Here is a 19,938-nt window from a genome sequence, read left to right on the forward strand (position 1 = left end):
GACTTTGTCTAAAAAAACCAAAAAAGTAAAAGGGCTGGGGGCATGAATCAAGTGGTAAAGTACTTGCCTAGCAAGAGTGATATCATGTGTTCAGTCCTTAATACTGAGAGGAAAAAAAAGAATTTACAAAAATGCACCCACCCCACTACCAGATCAAATACAACAGTTACAGAAATGCAGAACCCTTGAGCCAGTATCCATGATTACCCATTATCTTGTGCTATTTCACCAGATAGGAATCCAGCTGGTTGGCATTTATCTTGCATTGATTGCAGTAATATCTTGCTAACTGGTTACAAAGCCTTGGGGTCAGCCAGGGAATGGTTTGCACCCTAGATAATCCAAGGGAACTGCAGCATGGGGAAAAGAACAACTTGTACCCGTATGACTCATGGGCCAGGGACAGGAAGAGTCAGGGGCAGGTTGATGGGAGGGAGGTGGGGAGGGAGGGGTACTGTTCTTCCCAGGCTTGCTAGCAGATAGGCTTGTGGGTGTTGGCAGCTGCCTGCTTGATGAGCTTGGCCTGTCTCTCACATACTTCCTGTATCATTTTCTGTTTGTCTCTTCCGGCTCTTTCTTTTCTATTGTCTTTCTGCTCCCTAAAATACATTGTTCCTCCTCCCCCTTTCCATTCCCAGCCAGGACTCTACTGCCTTGTGCTGCCTTTCCCCACATGTGTTCTGCTTTCCTCCTCCCCTCTCCTCTCATGAGCTTTGTAGGGTCTATCTTAGCCCAAAGCAGGTAACAGATCCCAAACCCTATACAGGGGAGGCTTACAGTACACATGGGTAATCTTTGTAAAACAGGTGAAAATGATTGTTAGTAGAGAAGACAGTCATTGAAGACAATTTTAAGGAGACATTTAGATCCACAAGTTGTATACTTTTAAGACATAATACAATATTTTTTTCTTATAGACTATTTTTTCTTTTGCCAGTACTAGGGACTGAACTCAAGATCGTATGCTCTCTCATGGTCACTTGATTGGCTGGTGCTTTACCATGTGAGCCATGCCTCCAGCCTAACTTTTTGCTGGCTATTTTGGAAATGAAGTCTTATGGACTTGTCTAGGTTAGCCTTAAACCATGATACTCCAGCTTCTAAGCAACTAGGAATACAGGTGTGAGCCACTGGTGCCCAACTCAGCCCTATCTTGTCATATGTCTTCCACTTGTCTGGGGCTTCCCAAACCTGCCAGGGCAATGCCACCACCTCCCTAGCCTGAAACCACTTGGAGTGACCTCTTAATTATCTCTGCTTACTCAGTGTTTAGATTTATCTCAGTATTTTTACAAACAGCTACAAGTTTTCATTCATTTTGTTTCCTGGCCTGAAATACAAGTTCAAAAGCACTATATTCTTCTCTATCCTTCTTACTCAGAATGTCTTTTAAAAAGCCTGTCATGTTAATCTCCAATATAAACCACAGGATAGGAACCAGTCCTTCTACTTTTCCTGAGATGTTACTCCAGCATCTCTCCCCCATGTGACTGTGCATGCAGTGTGCAGACAACAGGCATCCAGTTGACTTCAGTTTTAAAATTCCACATCCTGCAGGTTCACCACTTACTATGAAAAGCCAGGACTAGAAACCGGACTATGTATACTAGATAGCTGCATGAGCACCAAGTATTATGGCAGCAAGAATTATTCAGCTGCTGCACTGAGCAAAAGAACGGGCACCTTTAAGAAAGACCAGATGGTAGAGGAGAAACAAAGGAGGAAGCAACAATGCTTGATAGAAAATGTACTCATTACCTTGCTCATGTAACTGACTCCTGTACAGTATTTTTACAATAAAAAATTATTAAAGAACAGAGAGATGCAAAGATTAGCACCAGACTGAGACTGCTTTGCAAATATCAGATCCCTTGAAAAGAAGGTGATGGTTCTGGACCACTGGAATTGATCACAAATTCTCCATTTTCTTACTTGGCAGTGATACTATAATAGATAAATGACCTGTCTAAGGTACTCCTCATTCTCTGAACTCCTATTTTCTAAGCATTTATGTTTGAACTCAGGAACCCAAGAGATCAGAGAGCAGATAAACACCTGGCTCTCCACATTGTGCCAGCTCCTTGTTTCCCCAAATTCAGAAACCAAGTGTATGTAGGGAGTAAGAATACCATTGGTCTGTTTCTTCCTGCAATGTCCTAAAATACATGGTGTAAACAAACAATTGTTAAACTCGGTAAAGTGCATCAAGATGGGTCCAAGATGCTGAAATTTCCTGGGTTAAAGTTTGTCCAAACAAATTTAAAATTTATGAGAAGGCTGTAACAACAAGGCATCTGGTTACACAGATTGTCTCAAGACAATCTTGATCTAATAACTGTAGGAAGGAATACTGCCCAATTAATCACACCAAGGAATCCCTTTAAATCCTGAAGTGAAGATATCGCATCAGATACTGGAAGTGCTGCTTCACAGAGAAAAAGCTGGATGGTATATTGGTAATATTTTGACACTAGATAAAAGCCCATAACCTGATTTGTGACAAACTATTGAACAGAAGGAAAATTGATACACAAGACAAAAAAAAGTTTTCCTCATTCGCAGAGTAAGGATAGATGTGATTAAAAACTGTTGACACAAGGAGATATGTTTTACTCCACCTGAGGATACTTGAAAGAAAAAGTGTATTAGCAAAGTTTTAACCTCCCAATCTTAAGAAGATGCAGATACCCCAAATGGGCATTCTAGAAATATCATATACACTGTTACATCCAAATATGTGTTACTAAGACTTTCTAGTTGAAGGGATTACCAGTGAGTGCAAAGGACAATATTAGTAGAGACTGATAAGTTTCGATATCAAAGCAGTTTTTCTTATTTAAAAAATCATTTGGCGGGCTAGGGATGTGGCTTAGCAGTAGAGTGCTTGCCTAGCATGCATGAGGCCCTGGGTTTGATTACTCAGTGCTAAATAAACAGAAAAATCCATAAGTGGCACTGTGGCTCAAATGGTAGAGTGCTAGTCTTGAGCAAAAGAAGCTTGGGGACAGAGCCCAGGACATGAGTTCAAGCCCCACAACTGGCACAAAAAAAGAAGTGAGGCAGTTAGTTTTCTCACAAGCCTTGGGTTTAAACTCCATATGACTCCCTCCCCCAATCATTTTCATGCATAAACTAAGTTTTTAAAAGTTTGAATCATGTCTGCAAAGTTATATACAGGGAGAAAGAAAATAACTCAGAAATAAAATCTGCTCCAGGCAGGAGTATGTATGGTCCACTGGGTACTGCAGGAGTGCTAAAGCCAAAGAGATACAGAAAAGCTCTCCAAGTGCAGAAAATCTAAAAGTGAATCTGGGATTACGGGAATCACCAAACATTCAAAATAAACAAAAGTGCATTTCAACAAGTATAGAGAAACAATCAGTAATTGTTGCCAGATTGTTTTGCACATTTGAAAACAAGTCGTAGGTTATGTCCTGCACTTCACAATAATGAATATCTTTTGAGAATTTCAAAATAAAATTACAGAAGTATGTTAAAAAATGTTACTAGTAAAAGTATATTTACCATGTCACATAATTGGTGCATTCTAATGATATTTTTATATGATGTTAGTTCATGGGTCCATGCCAGCCTTAAGAGGCTGAATTAAATTAATGACAGAATAAAACATGATTGTGTGGGATCCTTTTATTCTCCTAACTGAACAAAATAGTTTGGTTTGGGTTTTGTAGCAATGCTGGACAAAGAGAAGTGAATCAATAACTTTTAAGTGCTCATGGTATGCACAAAGAGCTGAGTCACATGGTTCTTTGGTAGAGGGTGATGGTTATGAGCAAGACTGGGGGTGGGTCTCCTTGTCTCTGGAGCTTCTTTGAGCACTGGAGAGCTCACATTTCCATGGAATGCTTGAAATGCAATCCTTTCTGAAGAAAGATACCTAGACTACTTTTCCAAGAGTCACTTCCAGTCAGCATTCCAGAAAAAAAGCTTATATCCCATCTGAATGCAGCAGTAACTGAAAAGTAATAAAGCAAATCCTTAACAGGCTGAGATGGAAATAAAGTAGTGCTTATTTTCACTTAGAAGAGGTGAGTGAGGAAAGAGAAATCAAAATAAACAACAGGCTACAATAGTCCTGGAAATCAAATTCAGACATATTGGTTATGTTTAATTTGCAGTTGCACAGTGCCTACTATTAATTGCCATATGTGCATTCATAATTGCTATAAAGCAGGAAGCTACAACCTAGGAAGGAGAAGAGACTTGTCCTGCCTCTGCAATCAGGCAATGGAGGAATCTGACCTCCAACATATTCCTCAACATTTCCTTCCGGGTTCCCTTTATGTTAAATCTTAAGAAACATAAGTGGAAACAGAGGTACTAGAAGAGAAATGAAAACTTTCTAAACAATAATTTGGGAGCCTCATGTATATATAAAAAGAAAAAGAAAAAACTGTCAGAATAGAGCATAGAAAATCATAGTGCAGAAAAATCATAGTGCAGAAAAATCATAGTGCAGAAGGAGGCTTTATATCCAGGTATTGCAAAGTCCCAGTGGGGTGATGGGAAGTAAAGAGATGTTGGTAAGATTGTTTGCCAAGTAAAACTACAGCCAGCCAGGCACAGCTGGCTCACACCTGTAATCCTAGCTACTCAGAAGGCTGAGATCTGAGGATCATGGTTCAAAGCCAGCCTGGGCAGGAAAGTCTGTGAGACTCTTATCTCCATAAACCATTCAGAAAACCGGAAGCAGCAAGCAGCGCTGTGGTTTAGGTGCTAGAGTGCTCCCCTTGAGTTGAAAATTTTCAGCTCAGGGTCCAGTGCACAGGCCCAGAATTCAAGCCCCACGACTGACAAAAGATAAAACAATAAAACTACAGCCAGATGACTGGTATGCGCTGAAAAGAGAGGGGGATAAGAGAGTACTTGATGAAGTGTTAAAAAAAATTAAAATACAGTCTCATGCAACACATGTGAACAGAGCATTTTGTCACTGTTATGTGAGGGTGCATTAAAAAAAATGATGTGGGGGAGCAAGTGTAGAATCTAGTACGCAGTTACTGCCAGGCCCAGACAATCACATGACATTTTATGGTAAAGGAAAAAAAGTTCCCTCTTATCCAACATCCAACAAGTTTTAAAAAAATGCTCTAAATGTTCAACAGAACATTGTTTATGCTTTCACAGAATAAATACTACTCCATCCAATCAGAAGTGGTAGAGAATTTGAAGGGGATGATCCTGCCTTTCCATCTTAGAGACATTAAGGTTACTTTCTGGCTGAATTTGAAAATTAAAGCCAATGAAACTTTTAAACCAGACAGAATGCTCAAAGAAGGACAAGGAGTATCTTAATAAGAGTTGCAAATGATCAAATGTTTTCATTTGTTTTAACTACATTATTATTGACTAATGTAATGAGGAAAGTAGCGCACACCGCTGGTTTATAAAATGAAGATGCAAATAAGCAGAGAGGATGAAGTACTGCTGATAAAAATTGATTTGGAGAAGAAGAGAAAATGTGGGTGGAAAAGTAATCAAAGAAAGAGCAAAGATCTTGGCAGGAGGTAGAAAGCTGTTGGAAAACGAATGTGCGAACAGGAGAGACTGCAGTAGTAGAAGATGGCTGGTGGCATCTTCCTCGGCACATGGACCACAACATCCAGGCCCTGCATCATAGGAGACATCCAGGTGGCCACCCTGTCCACTCCTCCCTGGTAAGGATGCTTCTATACTGTCAGAGGATACGTTTTGAAAAGAACTTGGAACCTTTTATCTTTCTTCTAGGAAGAGTTAAATCATTAAAAATGATATAGTTTAGCCATTGATAAACTATAATTTCTGTTTATATGTACAGTTTTATAATGTGTATAGTTGTTTGGCTACTCTGAGCTCTCCTTTCCTAGTGTTTTTAGAGAAATCTGTAGGTAATGCTTTAGTAGAAAATTCTGTACATTATGAATAAGAAACATTAAAAGATCAAGAAGAGAAGAATCCTCATATTCATTTTTATTCCTGTAAAACCATGAGAGAGAATTAATTGTCCTTATTTGTACAACAGTTGTTCCAGTTCCCAAATTAGCAGTCACTCTTTCTTTTACTACTTATACTTGGGAAACTGTTTCAAGGATAGACCAAGGGTCAGTAGGAAGCTAGATTATGTTAGCCGCTCCTAGAAGAGGACTAAACATGAAATCCCTCTAGAAAATTTCCCCTATATTATAGTTAGGAAATTGAAGCCCAAAGGAAGAGCACCAGCTGCTGAGAAGCCAGGGACCCTGCATGATGTCACACACTGCAGGTGGCTCACACTTGTGGTGGGACCCTCACATCAGGAGTGCTTGATGATATAGACACATGGTCTACATGTCCCATTTCTGGCTTTCCTTTATAATGAGAAGCCTGGCCAGGAAGCGCAGGGGTAAACCCTGTCTAGAAATCTGCTTTGATGACATCAGCATAGACTTGTGCCCAAGAATGCCAGTGCTTGGAAATTGGAGACTAGTTCTGAATAGAGAGGGTAGGTCAGAAAATTGAATGACATAGACAAAAAGTAACCAGAGAATGCTGAATCAAAGTGGGTAAGTTCAAACCAGACCAGGCTGGGTAGAGAACAAAGGGAGGAAAATTGCTCCATGGTTTCCCCCTTTGCGTATGAGTTTGCTGCCTGGGGAAAGAAGGAGCTCAGGGATGCTTTGTCAGTTTGAGTGGCTGGGAAGACAGGAGTTAGCCACTGTACATGGTCCATAGAATTTTTAGATTTTTAAACTCATTAAGAGCCAGTTTCCTATAAACTCTTTGTGGTTGAGCAAATTTAAGGTAATTACTTTGGAAATATTTGTGAAATACAGGGAACCTTAGGTCCTAAAAAGGCATGCTACACGCACAAGCCTAAGGCCTGTGTGCCCTGGCACCACAGGAAACAAGGTGACAGCATCCAGGGGTGGGCCGAGGTGATTCTCCTCAGGATCATCTGAGTCCTGACACATTCTTCTAAAGAAAAGACAGGAAAAGTCCTCATGCCACAAATTCCACAGGATTCTTAGATAAAAGATATTTTTCTATTTCCTGTTGTTGCTTATAAAAACTTTACTATTTCCTCAAGGACAAATACGTACTCAGCCACACCAAAACCACATGTGGAGTAAAGTACCTTACTATTTCTCTGCCGAAATGATATGGCTCCTCTAGAAGCAATGAACGCTGTACTTCCTACTGACTGAACAACCAGACTGCCAGGGCATGGCTGCCCTTGTCCGCTCACCTCCTTGGCCCAGGCAGGCTTCTCACTGGGACTCATCCCCTCTTTGTAATGGTACAGTGGCTTCTTCTCCAGGGGCCTCTGCTCCTGCCGCTGATGCTGAAGGGACACCAAATAGTCCCTCTCTTGCTTTAGTTGTCTCTGCAGCCTTTCTGCTTGTCTCTGTTCTTCCAGTTGTTTGCGCTTATATTCCTGCCCAGGCCGGGGGGAAAAAGAATAGAGAAAAGTCCAGATGACTGCAAGGAACACCTCGCATGGCAATGAAGCATGCTAAAGAGGCAGGTTAGTGCTAGTGACAAGGGAACTCACACACTAGTGGAACTACATACAGCAGAATGTCAGCTGTGCGTAGATTAAGTCCAGCCCTGTGTTAGTACCCCAAAAGAAAATGTCATTTAATGAAACCACTCCTGCTTTAGTGGCCACCCTGCAGAACATCACCATGCGGGAAATGACTTGTCCCTGATGCCTTGCAGAGAAGATGGGAACCATGCTATCTTTGTATGGTCAGCACACAGTCCCTAAAAGGAGCCACTCCCTTCCTGTTGCAAGAATTAAATCATTCCAACATGTATAATTGAACACAAAACTAAAAAAGAAAAAAACAGAGATACTACCTAAACTGCATTAATAAAACTTGGCCTAGCGCTGGGAAGGTGGCTCAGTGGTAGAGTGCTTGCTTTGCATGCATGAGGCCCTAGGTTTGATTCCTGAGCACCACATAAACAGAAAAGGCCAGAAATGGCGCTGTGGCTCCAGTGGTAGAGCGCAAGCCTTGAACTGAAGAGCTGAGGGATAGCGCCCAGGCCCAAAGTTCAGGGCCCACAACAAAAACCAAAACAAAAAACGTGGCCCAACAAAAAAGCAAGTTATGTATAGCCTAAAAAATACAAGAATGTGCTTGAATAAAAATTTCAGTTTAAAAAGATACCAAGAAGCCCATTAGGAGAACAGTATAGTAATAATAATAAAGCACATCAAGTGGCCACTGCATGAGCAGGGAACATAAAATGTGCCCATCATAAGGGCAAACTAAGAGTCTACAAGTGAAATAGGACTGACAGGTCAAGTAGGTACTTAATGGAAGAGGTGAATGATTGTTGCAAATGGCCTTCAAAATTACTCTGCAATAAACACAGTGGGTCACAAAAGCAGCTGGAACTTACAGTAAGGCTGGGTTTGGTTTAGGTTTTTATAAAAGAGCCAATAAAAATATATAACTATTGTATTTAATGTATTATATGCATCAGGAAACATATTTGAGTTTCTATGAGATTTTGAGGTTCACAAGGCTTGGAGGACTCCTGGTTTTTGGTTTTGTCAGCACTGGTGCTTGAACTTGGCACCTCACATTCTCAGCTTTTTGGTTAAATCTACTACTTGACCTACAGTTTCCCAGCTTTTTGGTGGTTAGTTGGAGACAAGGGTCTATGGATTTTTCTGCCTGGGATGGCTTCAAACTGTGATCCTCAGATCTTAGCCTTCTGAGTAGCTAGGATGACAGGTGCAAACCACCTGTTTTGGTGATTCCTGGTTTTAAACTGTCATGTTAGGAGGAAGAGACACATGACACACACACACACACACACAAACACACACACACACACACACACACACACACACACACAGAGCAGGGCAGCAGGCTTGAAGCTTTCCCATTACCAGAAGTAGAGCTTGTTCATGCAGTAGCTGCTGCTGTAAGATCTCTAACTGTCTTTGCTCCTCCTCTAACTGTCGCCTGATGTATTCCTGCAGAGAGAGGCGGCGGAGAGTTCGGAGAATTTGGAAGAACAGAAAGAAAAAGAAAGTAATTTCAAAGATGACAAGACCTGCCTGAGCAGGAGCAAAAGTAAGGATAGGAACCAAACACCCAACACCTCCTCACGGAATAGGAAGACTGTGCCACACCAAAGCCACACCCTTCAATGGAGTCAAAAGCACAGGCCTGGCAGCTGTGGACTGGGGTGGCTCAGTATTGTACAGTAACTACTTTACTTGGTCTTAATATACACAGTTACATTTTAAAGCTTTTCACTATTGGCTTTTCTTTATGGACTCTCTAGAATGAACTGTGTTACAGAGTTTGAAGCTTGGTGCAGGCTGCAGTGTGGACTGCTGTCATGGTGTGCCTCTGCAGTGATCGTCCCACAGCGCCAGTGGCTGGCAGCATAGGAGTCTAGTAGGGAGAGGGGCTCAGAGTCTCAGAGGCCACAGACTGCACGAGCAGAAATGCTCTTCTGAAGGGATGGAGTAGAGCTTGGCTCATTTTTCAGCTTCACTGAGAGCTTCCAATCAGATACCAGACAGAGCTGGTATCTAGAGTCAGAAGATCCAGGTGTGTCAGTGGCCTCTGACCTGGGTAGGAAGCAAGGCTCAGTGGGCATTGCCAAAGCTGTGCATTTGACTTTTTGAACAGGTGAAGGAATAAAAACCTTGAGCGAGCAGTGCTGAGAGAAGGTGATCCACACCCAGAGCTGCCCGCTGCTGGAGTTCATGCAAGGGCCAAGGGCCATGTATGGACTCCACGTGCTCTACCTGCTCATGCTCAGCACGCCTCCTCTCCTCCTCCCGGCGCATCTGCTCCTCGTAGTGCCTGCGCTGCTCCCTCTCTTGCTGCTTCCGAAGCTCCTTCTCCCGCCTTTGTTGCTGTGGGCAACAAGCAGACAACCATGATGGCCCTGGACATGGGGACGCAGTAGACAAGGAGAGCAGCAGGGAGCGCTGCCACTGTGCACATGAGCTCTTAAGGAGAGAGGCCTAACCCTCCAGTGCTCCCTCTCCTGGGCTGTGGTGAGGAGGCATCATGGGAAGGGAGGAGATGATAGGGAGAGACTGGGGTCCTGTAGAACACTGCCATATCCCACGCCAGTGGATTTACACTGGAAGTTCCTGTGGAGTATATTTCCATGCTCTCAAACCAGGGTTAGGAAACATCAGTGGCTTAATGGGCTATTTTTCCATATCAAATGATTTATGAGATTATTTCTTTGTGAGGTTTACATCATTCCATCATTGGGTCACAGCTTTTCAGAGCTAAAGAACATTGCATTCAATAACCATAGGGTGGCAGAGGGTGAACAGAACTCCCACTCAGTCACCATTCTTTCTCCTCTTGTGTCTGGAGCATTCATTCACAATATTCACTTCAACTCACTCAGGTAAGACTCTTGTGCTCAGCAACCACTAACATCTTCACCTCATATAATTACCATATCATGGCAGTGGACAATGTGACAAGACCTAAGATGGTTTTGGGGGAAGGCAGGTTGTATTATGACATAATGAGAACTTTGTTGCTTAAAAGGAAGACATAATAGGCTTGTAGAATAGTACACTGGTGCATCCTTTCAGAATGACTTCCTACCTCCTTCTAAAACGGAATTATACTCTTTAGTGAAAGCTGTCAGGAGTTAAACCAACAAAATTTTGAATTAGTGCAGAAGATACTACTAGCAAGTTCATCTCTGAGTGCAATAATTCTTGGTACTGCCTGAAAAATTGTGTCTCCATGTAAAAGGTAAATCTATAACTCTTTTTGAATAAAACAGTTATGAACTTGAATTAGGCCAGACCTTTTAGGACAGCAAATGTATGATCCATCAAGTAAAGGAAAATGTTAACCAATTAAGCTTTATATAAAAAAGCTTTTGTTTTTCAAAGACAATAAGAAAATGAAAATAAGGTACAAACAGGGAGAAAAAATATTTGTAAGTGATATATTTGATAAAGGACTAGAATTAGAGATGAATTCCAACCATACCTCAGTTATAAGCCAACCCAGTCATATTATTTGACTAGACATTTCAGCAGACCACATTTAGGGAGAGTAAGCACATGGAAAAATGCTCAACATCATCAGTAATTGTGAAAGTACAAACGAAGACCACAATGTTATCATAGTATACAACCACTATGAGTTACAGTATTACCAAAAAGGTAGGTAAGTGTTGATTAGAGAATGTGGGAAATTATTACATGTTTTATCTTCATCATAAAATCTGAAATAAGTCTTATCCTTCCCATTTTGTAAGAGCAAAATGAGGCACAGAGAGCTTGTTCAGGTCACATCTCTTCAAGATCATGCCCAGTAAGGACTTCAAAACCAGCAATGTGTCTCCAGCATGTAAGCTCAATTATTACAACAGATGGAGAAAAAAGGGTGATAGGTCAGAAGGGACTGGTTCTTCATTCTCTCAAAAATTTTAGGAGACGTTAAAAACTAAGGCATGTAGTTATAGCAACAGTGGTGCTCAAGGGTTAGTGCCATTCCTCATCTCTAGAGCATTTAGAACCTTGTGGGAAATGTAAAGGATTTTTCTGGTTGTTCCAGTGACTGGGGAACATGACTGGCATTTAGCACCAGGTCCAGAAATGCCAAATATCCTGCAGTGTGTAGGTATATCGCACAATTCAAAGTGTTTCCCCACATGTGTCCATGGCATCTACTTTCAGAAGGGCTACAGATCCTTTGTGTCAGATCTCTGGAGCGGCATGGGATTTCTTATTCCTCACATGTGAGCTTCAGAGGGAACTGAGCAGAGGCCCCATTCTCCATGACGCTTTACTGCATGGCCATGAAAGCATGAGGTGCCAGGGACAGACTGGACCGTGTCCACGTCACATCAGCAAGCCATCTCTGTACAACCAGGAACCAGAGAACTTTTGTACAGATCTCTGTCACAGTCCCCGCTAAGCTAACCACAGATACTCAAAACACCCAGAACTCCCTAAGAAAGCCTTCCTGATGTAGCTCTCGCCATAGCCCTCCACATCTGGTGTTTCAGTAACCTCTGAGCCTCAGATGTTGTCTTTTGAGACAACATCTGTCATTTCCAGCTTGACAGTTGCTGTCCATTTTAAGATTATAGGAAAAGGGTGGACACCAGTTTCGTGCAACCAACTGACATTACCAAACAGACCGGCATGTTCAGAATGCCTTAGACAGTTATGGGAAGAGGCAAGTTGAAGCTGAAAAGCAGGTGAGATCTCTCTGTGTAGCTAGACATAAAATCACAGGGCACTGACAACAGCGAAGACAGGCTTAGCCTCCATGTGTCCCTCTGTTCCGAATGGAGATGCAGCCAAAGGATGAAAGGGTGAAAACATCTAGTATTCCAGTCACCTCAACAGGGCTGGAATGGGTGCCAGTTTTGAAGTAGGAAGGCAAAATTTGGTGACAGTAGGGTGTGTGGCAATGGTGGTGGGGGCAGGGGGAGTTCTTGGCCAAGAGGCATACTGGATAGCATGACAGAGAAAAGCATGAAAAGCTTGGACATGTTGGTTCCAGACGAGCAATTATTTATTTTGCAGAAAAATAATTCAGGAGAATACGAGGCGACATCATCATCCGAGGAACCCACTGAATAATTTGCATTATAGACTCAACACAGAGACATTTCCAACACTCAACCAAGGGGACTCAGTGCCAGCACAGTGAATAAAATAATTATGTGTACGGATCTGGATCCTGGCAGGAAATAGCCCTAATTTAGCTAGCATTTCAAGGTTTTTGTTTCTTTCAGTCCAACCATCAGTCTCTTAAGGAAAAAAAAAATCAACACTTTGAAGATAATAGTTGATTTTTATGTGACAGGGTTGTACATTTTCAACCTTGGTGCTAGGAATCAATACTGTTTTATAATTACATGCCACTCAGGTCCTCACACAAGGGTGGGTGGTATTGATTACAACTCAGGAGGTTCCGAACTTCCCAAGTACTGTGCAGTTTCTGAGAAAGACACTCAAAAGTGACTGCTAATTAATAATGACCTCATTCGGATCAGCCCCTGCTAACACTAACACATGGAGGCATCCGCCAGGGCTTTGCTTCCTGTGGTGAGGCTGGAAAAATAAGTTATTTCCCCAGCCTTGCAGAGCACCCTGCCAGTTTCCAGCTGCTGTGTCCCAATGTTGATGCCTTTCTGGAAAAAAGTGTTTTCTGTCGTCCTGTGTATAGGGCCGTTGAGGAGGCATATCAAAACGCATCAAGGTAAGACCAAGTCCTTGGCCTCAAGCAGACACCTTTGCAAAGCTTGGTGACACTTGCTAGAGGTAACTCTTTGAGGGTAAGGTCTGTACTTGATTCCTGCACTGCCCTCCACCTCTCATGCAGGCCTGGTACCCAGCAGGTGCACAGAAGCAAGAAACTTGGGACAGAGGAAGACAAGACAGTAGCCTCTTCAGTTTTTTGTGGCATTTTTTCCTTCCTATCAGGTCTTCTGGCTTATAAATGTCTACCTAATAGAAGAAGGTTGTTTTTTTGTTTCTGTTTTTGAGCATGGCTCATCAACTGTGTACTCCAGACTAAAAACTATCTCCTGCTATTCTCATACTGGGTCTGATGCCACAGATACTGGTTGCATATAGTGCAGACTGGATAAACAATGTAGGGGACAAAAGTCTTGCAGAACTTGAGACCAGACCTCTGCCCTCCTCTGCCTTTTGCTGACAACCCTCACAGGCCAGAACCAGAACGTTCTTTTATGTTAAGCCCATACAAGGTTGGGAATGTTCTTCTAAAAGGTAAGTCACTTATAACAGATGTGATACTAACTTCCCATCTCAGGAAAGGTATGGAAATAAAATTAGAGTGGTAAGAGTCTAAGCTGGAAGGAATGGGAAGGAAAAGCTCAAATAGTATTTTCACATTATGTTCGAACTAGGCATAATGATACAGTTAAACAGAGACTTCTCAAAAGAAGCAGCAAAAATGGCCAATAAACACACAAAGAAATGCACCATATCCCTGGCAATAAAGGTAATGCAAATCAAAACAAGACTGAGTTTCCATCTCACCCAAGTAAGGATTGCGAGCACCAAGAACAACAACAAATAATGGAGGAGGGATGAGGAAGAGAGGGAAAAGGAAATCTGTTACATACATTGTTGGTGGAAGTGCAGACTAGTGCAGCCAACTCTGGAAGGTGGTTTGGAGATTCCTCAAAAAACTATAAATATAGAAGTACTCTGTGTCAAGCCATACCACTCTTGTGCATCTGCCTAGAACAGCACAAGTCAGGATATGACAAAGACACTTGCACATCCGTGTTCTCTGCTGTATTCTTCACAATAGCCAAGTTATGGAAACAGCCCAGATGCCCTGAAACCGATGAGAAAGTCAAGAAAATGCGATACATTTACACAATACAGTTCTCATCCTGAAAGAATATTATGTCATTTTCAGGGAAGGATCTAGACAAAAAGATCATCTTAAATGAAGCCAAGCTCAGAGAGATACATGGTGCATGTTTCTCTCAAATGTGGAAGTGAGATAAAAAATACAAGCATGCATGATAACAGATACTGGGTTCCATGCAGGCACACACAAACTGACTAAAGGACAGTATACTTGGGGGGGGTGTTCCAAAGGGGTAACTTCTCTGAACAACTAGTGTAGTCATTATCAAAACGAATACCAGAATATGGAAGCATATTTTGAGGGAGGGCACAGGAAGTGGGGCACAGGAATAGAGTGAGGAAGGGTAAGAAAATGCAGTCATTATATTCAATGTGCATGATGTAAACAATGCACTAGGCAACTTGAGTGGGAGTGGGAGGGAGAAAAGGGGGAAAAGAACATGGAAGAGGCAACACTGTACATACAACAGCTTTTGGAATGGAAACTTCTTTGTACAATTACCTAATAAAAATGATGCTGTCAAAAGTATTGCTTCAACCAACTATGCTAAAATTCTTGGAGTGTTTTTGGGGAGACATTGTCAGAAGTTATATACTTTAAAATCAGGCCTTCAGTGGGGTCATCAAAGTAACCTTTTCCATGGCTGGGAGATGACTGACAGCATCTCTCCTGTGAGTTTGTTACCTTAGCTCCTCAGGAGGTCAGCAGGGCCTCCTCTCCCCCATTCATGTTCCTCAAGGATGAGTTTGGGGAGTTGCTCTGACCCTCCCCAAGATTTACATCTGGTGGAGGCTTCAAGGCTCTACTTTCAACAAAACTGGTTAATTGTAATAAAGAAATGTCCCCTGCTCGGGGACCCCTGAAAGGTAATCTGTTTATCCCAAGTTGCCTATACAGAATATGTTTCCTCCATTCTGCGATAGAGGAAATAGTCCTCATGGATGCTCTTCATGAAGCTGTGAGCTATCTTTACGTCCTAAATGCTCATTAGGAACTCCAAAATAGGATGTATTGCCTTGAACCCATGGAAGCATATGGAAAGAGATGTCAAAGAAGTTAAATGACCCTGTTTGAAAAATACTGTCAAAAGGATTCTTCCTTCAAGAGACCTCAGGATCTGCAGCCTCCATGATTCTATAAAACTGTGCACTGAAGAAAGAGTTGAAAATGAAATTTTATGAAATAACATCGTGAAATAATGCTTTCAGTGAAACTAGGTTAGGAATAACCAAGAAAATCAAACTGACATACAGATTGCATGTGCCATTAAAAGACAAAAAGACCCTGTGAAGACCTGGATGATGGAGACAGGGATGTGGGACCCATTCAGGCTGGCTCTGAAAATCCATCCCTTCATCCACGTAAGACCTCTGAACACAACCCTGGCACAGCAAGTGCCTTGCTCTAGGGTTTATTCCACTACAAAATGCATGTCCATGCCATTTTTAAACTGTAGGATTTTCAGCCAAGCCACTTCAAATACATCCCTCCTTTCCCAGCCAGAATCTAGAGGCCTGGGCAGACAAAGGCACCCCTCCTCCTGCGGGACAGGCCAGTGAGAAGAAGGGGTCCTGGCTGCTGGGATTCCTTATATCTATGCCAACTACACCGTCTCCTGAAACAGTGTGATGGACACATGTGACGACGACTGCTGTCAGAGCCCATGGGCCGACGCAGGCCTGGACAGTCAGCCTCCAGCCAGCCCGCTGCTCTCAGTCTTTCCTCATTCCTGTTAAGTCATTGAAATAGTTAAGGCCCAGAAAGGAAGCAGTCATTCTTTGTATGGATGCTAATAATACGGGGGAATAAAGGGCAGCCCTGTGGCTGACTGGCCGGGCACTACTCACACATCACTTTAGGTGGCCTGTAGTTAATGTGTGAGCATCTTAAAAGCCACTTCTCTGCAGGCAGGTGAGTGAGCATGCTGGGTCTTAAAATGGGAGAATTACTCTCGCTCACAGCTGAGCATTTGTGGTTGGAGAAACAGGGGAGGTGGGGTGGTGGTGGGGGGGGAGGGAATGCCACTCCAGTGAAAACTTGTCCTGATTTTCCTGTGTCCTGCTCTGCCTGATGAACTTGCTCAAGCTGCATTTCCTCAAGATCTCTTACCCTGGAAAGAGTTAATGCACCATAGAAACAACCAGGCAGGCAACAGGAAGCAGTCTTTTCCCTGTATGTTCAGGGAGTTCCTGAACTTGGTACCAGGCACGATCGAAACACTTGCTTGTGTATTAGCTCATTTAAATGACCAATGTTCATTCTGTTTTAACACTGGGCAGAGGCAAAGAGACACTGTCTTGTTCCCAAATGCAAAAGCAGCAAGTGGCAGTGCTGAGACTGGAACCTAGGCAGTCTCTTAACTGGAATGCTTTGTGCCATTCACCTTCTTGGTGAAAGAATCAGTGGTAAAGTGCTGGGTCTCTGATGCTCTGAAGTTTGCCATACAGACATAGCAGCAGCACCTCTAGAGGGGTCTTCTTTAGATACTGGTAGGGGACAAGATGGTATGCAGCCACTTGTAGCAAAGATAGTACCATAATCACATCCTGTTGGAAATGACAGCCAGAAATAATAAATGTGAGCTTCACTTCCAGAAAGCCCTCTGGGCTTAAACAGGAAGAGCAGATTTCTCAAGGTAGCCATTGACTACCATGAGCAGGTAAGGCCAGAGCTGCTGGCAAAGCTAACAGCAGATAGAAAATCCCTGTAAAACCTAAAGAAAAAGGCCCTGCAAAGGAATGAGGGAGTCCCAGTTTTTCAGTAAACAGGGAAGGTACATTCAGGGAAGTAAGGGAAACAGAGATTAGGAAGATGCTCTCTACTAGGAATCATTAAGATAAATCATTAAAATAAGCCAGGTGCTGGTGGTATCTGTAATCCTAGCTCTCAGTAGGCTAAAATCTGAGGATTGTGGTACAAAGCTAGCTTGGGCAGGAAAGTCAATGAGACTCTTATCTTCAGTTAAGTGCCAAAAAAAAGCTGGAAGGGGAGCTGTGACTCAAGTGGTAGGGCATTAGTCTTGAGCAAAAAAGCTCAGGGACAGTGCTTAGGTCCTGAGTTCAAGCTCCAGGATGAGCTGGTTATCTGTTTTTGTTTTTGTCTGTTGTAGGGCTTGAACTTCAGGTCTGGGTGCTGTCCCTGAGCTCCTCTTGCTCAAAGCTAGCACTCAACACTTGGAGCCACAGTATCACTTCCAGTTTTCTTGTGGTTAATTAGAGATAAGAGTCTCCTGGACTTTCCTGCTTTGGATGGCTTTGACCCCCAGTCCTCAGGATCTCGGCCTCCTGAGTAGCTAGGATTACATGTGTGAGCCACCAGTACTCAGCTAGCAGCTGTCTGTTCTCTGAGCTCGTCTTCTTGCTCACACTTGTCCTTCCTAAGCCTTAACACAGGACCAGCAAGCAGGAAAAAGGTCTCAATTGTACTTTACCGTTCCACAAAACCAATGATCCCAATGTCCTTCTAATTCCCAGTTACAGCAGATAGAAGCTCATAGAAAATTCACATTTTAAATTGCTAGGCTCTATTTTGTACATCGTGTTCCATGAGTCATAGGTGAGATTCTCAGTCAAAACATAGATGGTAGAGGATAGAACCAACCTAATATATTTTAGCCAGAGTCTGTTTTTACTATTGTTACTGGGTTAGTTTTTGTTTTGCTGGTACAGGAATTTGAACCTAGGGCCTCATGCTTACTCAGCTGGTGCTCTACCTCTTGAGCCATGTCTCCATCTCATTATGCCTCATATGAGACTCTATCTCCCAAATAACAAACAAAATCAGATCTCAAATTCTGTGGATGTCAGCTTCCTAGAGCTAGGATTAAGGCATGAGCCACTAGTATCAGGCTTAGAACCTGGTTTGTTACTGACAAGGTCATTATGGTCTTGAAGGGCACTAAATAAAAGTGGGGTGTCTTGAATGTTTTTATCCAATTCTCTAAAAAGCAAAATTTACTCTCAGAGAGGATATTGCTGCCTCTGGGGTCAATTGGATCCATTCTTCTGACGTAAAGATCTTTCAGAAGTTAAAGACATAGAATGCTAACAGCAAGTTGAAATAAATGTACAAGCCACTGATATCATTGCACCATCAACCCTGATGTGATTACTGCAATGTCAGCTACCCAGAAGTAGAGATTTGGAAGAGCATAGTTCAAGGTCATTTGGGAGAAAGTTATTAGTGACCCCATCTCAACCAATAAGAAGCTGGCATGCACCTGGGAGCCCACTGCAGGCACAGGCAGGTGGGCCATCATATAAGGCTGTTCCAAGGCAAAAAAAAAATAGCAAAGGCCTATCTGAGAAATAGCTAAAGCAAAAAGGCAGTTGGGGGTATGGCTCAAGTGATAGAGCAAATTGAAGGCCAAAAGCTCAACACACACACACACACACACATACAAATTCTTAGGCAGAATCAAACATCGCCATGACTTCTACCACCTCCAGGGTCTCATACTTTCCCCATCACACTGTAACACTGAGAATAAGAAATAGGAATGCTTACAGCACTGAATAGCATAGAAGAAGGCCTCGTGAACTTTCCCCAGCATTGGACTGACTCACCTTAACTGACTTTAATCAAGGTCCCGGAACTTAGTTATAAATTGTACCTTATTACTGGCCAAAACCTGAATCTGCTCTCCACCACTTGGTTGGACACAAGCCACAGACATTTAAGAATACAGACACTGATTAGAACTTAGGCAAACCCACGTGGCTCCCCACAAATAGCAAAGGATGCACAGACCTCCTCAGAATGGTGGGAGGTGATGTGAGATCACCAGAGACAAAGACGCCCGCAGCAAACAGGCCCGAAAGGATGCCAAATTTAGTTGTCACACAGTCAAGTACCCTGAAACACAGGCCAAGGGGAGCAGACAGGGCTGGAGAGGCAGCAGGGGCAGGATGCAAGAATCTCTAGAGGCAGGGACTGTCATTATTAGAGGCTGTGAATTTATAGCTGTTAAGTATTTACTATCCTTTACCGAGCTCTAGGGCAGGGAAAAGGAGCCAAAGCTGGTACAACGAACTGGTGTCTGGATCCACACTGAAAAGCTGCATCTCCCTACATTGTCACCCCCAGAAGAAGATAGACAGACCCCTTCCATGCCAGCCTGGACCTGGGTGCTCTGCAGGTGTACGTGTGAGCCTCCAGCACTCGGCTGCTCAGGAACCTTTAGGTACAGGAGTTCAGGCCAGGTAAGCAATACTGAAAAGCATGCTGAGACCACGCCTTGGAGATTGAGCTCTGCAGCTGGGTCCCTGGACCTGGACCCTGCTTGATTCTCGAGCTGTGGGACCTTTAGACAGGCACTGACCTCTCCCTGATACAGCTGCCTTATCTTTAGAGCACAAGTTGTTATTGCAAGCATTAAATTAGACACTTCAGCTGACAGGCTGCACAGAGTACCTGGGAAATTACTAGTGTAGTAAAGGTACAAAGCTCAGGTATGCTGGGCGTTGGCTAATGCCTGAACTTTGACTTTCTAAGGAATTACACTGTTACACTATTTGAGATCTTCCTGTAATCCTAGCTATTCTCAGGATGCTGAGATTTGAAGATCACAGTTCAAAGC

At 42.9% G+C, this 19,938-nt stretch overlaps 1 protein-coding gene across 1 annotated transcript in view; it reads right to left on the reverse strand.

Annotated features, from left to right (window-relative positions):
- Positions 1-19,938, reverse strand: part of Tnik (TRAF2 and NCK interacting kinase) — a 402,475-nt gene that overhangs the window by 74,349 nt on the left and 308,188 nt on the right. The window contains exons 13-15 of the mRNA XM_013016154.1: positions 9,758-9,868; positions 8,885-8,971; positions 7,226-7,414 (exon numbers count right to left, since the gene is read on the reverse strand). Coding sequence (XP_012871608.1) covers positions 7,226-7,414; positions 8,885-8,971; positions 9,758-9,868 — 387 coding nt within the window. The remainder of the gene's footprint in view (positions 1-7,225; positions 7,415-8,884; positions 8,972-9,757; positions 9,869-19,938) is intronic.

Source organism: Dipodomys ordii, unplaced genomic scaffold (genome assembly GCF_000151885.1).
Source record: "Dipodomys ordii isolate 6190 unplaced genomic scaffold, Dord_2.0 Scaffold30, whole genome shotgun sequence".
NCBI lineage: Eukaryota > Metazoa > Chordata > Mammalia > Rodentia > Heteromyidae > Dipodomys > Dipodomys ordii.